Below are 3018 nucleotides of genomic sequence, written 5' to 3'. Positions count from 1 at the left end.
CTTGAATCCTCTTCTAGCAAGATCTTATGCATGCAAATAGCAGGGCTTATACCCTTGATGTCATCAATTGTCCATCCTAAGGCCGTTTTGTGAATTTTCAACACTTCAATCAACTTTTCTTCAATTTCCATGCTTAAGGATGAATTGATGATTACTGGTAGGGTTTCTTTTCCTCCAAGGAATGCATATTTTAGATGAGAAGGGAGGGGCTTTAGCTCTTGCTTTGGCTCCTCCTCTGTCTTGCCTTTAAAGGAGATTTCAGTCACTTGTTCCTCTAAGATATCTTGATCTACTTCTGTTTCTTCTTCTTGTTCCTCTTGACCGTTGGTTTCAAACACTTCTTCCACCAAATCTTCTATCATTTTCATTCTCATATGCTTTTCTTTCTCAGGGGGATATTATATTGCCTTAAAGACGTTGATGATCATTTTCACATCATACACCTTGAGGATCTTCTCACCTTTCTCCACATCAATGATGGCCTTTGCTGTGGCTAAGAAAGGTCGCCCCAAGATAATTGAGTTGTGTCCCTCTTCTTCCATGTCCAAAATGATAAAATCAGCAGGGAAACTGAATTCCCCAACCTTCACCAATAAGTTCTCCACAACCCCATTGGGTATCTTGAGTGATCTATCCGCCATTTGAAGTGACATTCTGGTGGGTTTAACTTCCTCTATTGCAAGCTTTTTCATCATTGAAAGAGGCATCAAGTTGATGCTGACACCCAAATCACAGAGAGCTTTTTCCAATATCATGTTGCCTATGGTGCATGATATAATGAAGCTCCCTGGGTCCTTAAGCTTTAGTGGGATGCCTTTTTGAATTACTGCACTACACTCTTGTGTCAAAATCACAGTCTCCTTTTTATTCTAGCTTCTCTTCTTGTTAATGAGTTCCTTGAGGAATTTTACATATAAGGGCATTTGCTCCAATGCTTCAGCAAGTAGGAGATTGATTTTCAGCTTTTTGAAAACCTTTAGGAACTTGGGAAAATGCTGGTTCTTGAGCTCTCTTTGCAGCCTCTGAGGGTATGGAAGAGGAGGGACATAAGGCTTCACTTCTTTTTTCTGCTTTTGTAGCTGCTCTTTCATGACTTGCTTCCCTTTTTTTGAGGTTTGTGATTCCTCCTCTTTCTTGGAATCTTTTTTGTCATGCTTGTCCTCTTCTGCTTGTTTCTTGTTAGTAGCTTTGGTTTCATCATCCAGTGTTTTCTCACTTCTAAGTTGGATTGCTTGGCATTCTTCCTTAGGATTTGGGACAACATCACTTGGGAAGGCATTAGCTGGCCTTTCTGTTGGCTGCTTGGATAACTGCCCAATTTGTTTTTCCAAGTTTCTCATGGAAGCTTCATAGTTCTTGTGGGCCAATTCTTGATTCTTTGATAATTTCTCCATCATTTTCTCCAAGTTGGAGATTTTCTGTGCTTCTTGGGGTGGTTGTGGTTGAGTGTGGGGTGATGATGGTTGATTGAAGTTATTTTGGTTAGTTGATGAGTTATTGGGCGGATAGTAGGTGGATGTGGGGTAGTTGTTCTGTGGTTTTCTGTATGGATATTGGTCAGCAGTTTGATGGTTCTGGTGGTTTGTGTTGCGGGAGTTGTTTTGGTTTGAATTTCTTTGCCATGAGTTCTGGTTCCCTCCCCACTTCAAATTTGGGTGATTTTTTCAAGAGGGGTTGTAAGTGTCCCCATGGAATTCGTTTGACCCAAAACCTTGGTTGTGCACATGCTGAACTTGTTCAGGTTGCTGCTCTTCATAGCTGTCTTCATTTTGTCTCCACACAGTTGGTGGTTGGTTTGTAGTGCTTACTGCAACTAGTTGAATGCCATCTATTCTCTTTGCCATCATCTCTATTTGTTGTTGGATTTGTTGGTGCATCAATTTATTCCGTGCCAAAATAGTGTCTACATCTTCAAGCTCTAATACACCTTTCTTTGGAGCTGGTTGACATTGCCTTTGATGAGCATAAAAGTATTGATTATTGGTCACAATGTCTATGAGATTCTGAGCTTCTTTAGCTGTCTTCATTAGCTATAGTGAACCTCCAGCAGAGTAATCTAGGGCCTCTTGAGCTTTTAGAGTCAAGCACTCATAGAAATTCTAAAGTCTATCCCACTCACTAAACATGTCAGGTGGACATTTCCTAATCAAGGCTTTGTATCTCTCCCATGCCTCATAAAATGATTCTCCATCTATTTGGTTGAAAGTCTGCACTTTTGTCATCAACCTGATAATTTTCTAAGGAGGATAGAACTTAGCTAAGAATTTGCTCACCAAATCATCCCAGTTATTGATGCTTTCTTTGGGAAAGGTCTCCAACCATTGAGATGCCTTATCCCTCAAAGAAAATGTAAATAACAGTAACTTGTAGATATCTGGGTGAACACCATTTGTCTTGACTATTTCACATATCCTCAGGAAGACAGATAAGTGTTGATTTGGGTCTTCAAGAGGACCCCCTCTATAAGAATAATTATTTTGCACTAATGTGATAAGTTGAGGCTTCAACTCAAAGTTATTGGTATGAACATTTAGAGTGAGTATACTACTCCTATAGTTTCTTGGGTTAGGGAAGGTGTAAGAGGATAGAACTCTCCTTTAAGGCTGGCCATTGTTGTTAGTCACATCCTCTGGTGGATTAGGGAGGTTACCCTCAGGTGCACGAAATTACAATCACACTTTTGTAATTCCACACAACTAACCAGCAAGTGCACTAGGTCGTCCAAGTAATACCTTACGTGAGTAAGGGTCGATCCCACGGAGATTGTCGATTTGAAGCAAGCTATGGTTATCTTGTAACTCTTAGTCAGGATATCAATAATTCTCAGATTTAATTGTAGAAAGTAAAAGAACATGAAATAAATACTTGTTTTGCAGTAATGGAAAACAGGTTGAGGTTTTGGAGATGCTCTATCTTCTGAATCTCTGCTTTTCTACTGTCTTCTTCTTCATGCACGCAAGGCTCCTTCCATGGCAAGCTGTATGTAGGGTTTCACCGTTGTCAATGGCTACCTCCCAT

The 3018-nt window shown here is 40.2% G+C and overlaps 1 protein-coding gene across 1 annotated transcript; it reads right to left on the bottom strand.

Annotated features, from left to right (window-relative positions):
• Positions 1-398: 398 nt before the first annotated feature.
• LOC107490095 (uncharacterized) lies at positions 399-755 on the bottom strand. Its single transcript, XM_016110866.1, has one exon. It carries the CDS (start codon positions 753-755, stop codon positions 399-401), a length of 357 nt encoding a protein of 118 aa, XP_015966352.1.
• Positions 756-3018: the final 2263 nt, after the last annotated feature.

This window comes from Arachis duranensis, chromosome 1, assembly GCF_000817695.3.
Source record: "Arachis duranensis cultivar V14167 chromosome 1, aradu.V14167.gnm2.J7QH, whole genome shotgun sequence".
Classification (NCBI taxonomy): domain Eukaryota; kingdom Viridiplantae; phylum Streptophyta; class Magnoliopsida; order Fabales; family Fabaceae; genus Arachis; species Arachis duranensis.
The sequence above is the reverse complement of the archived record's forward strand: the minus strand, read 5'-3'. Positions and strand labels throughout refer to the sequence as shown.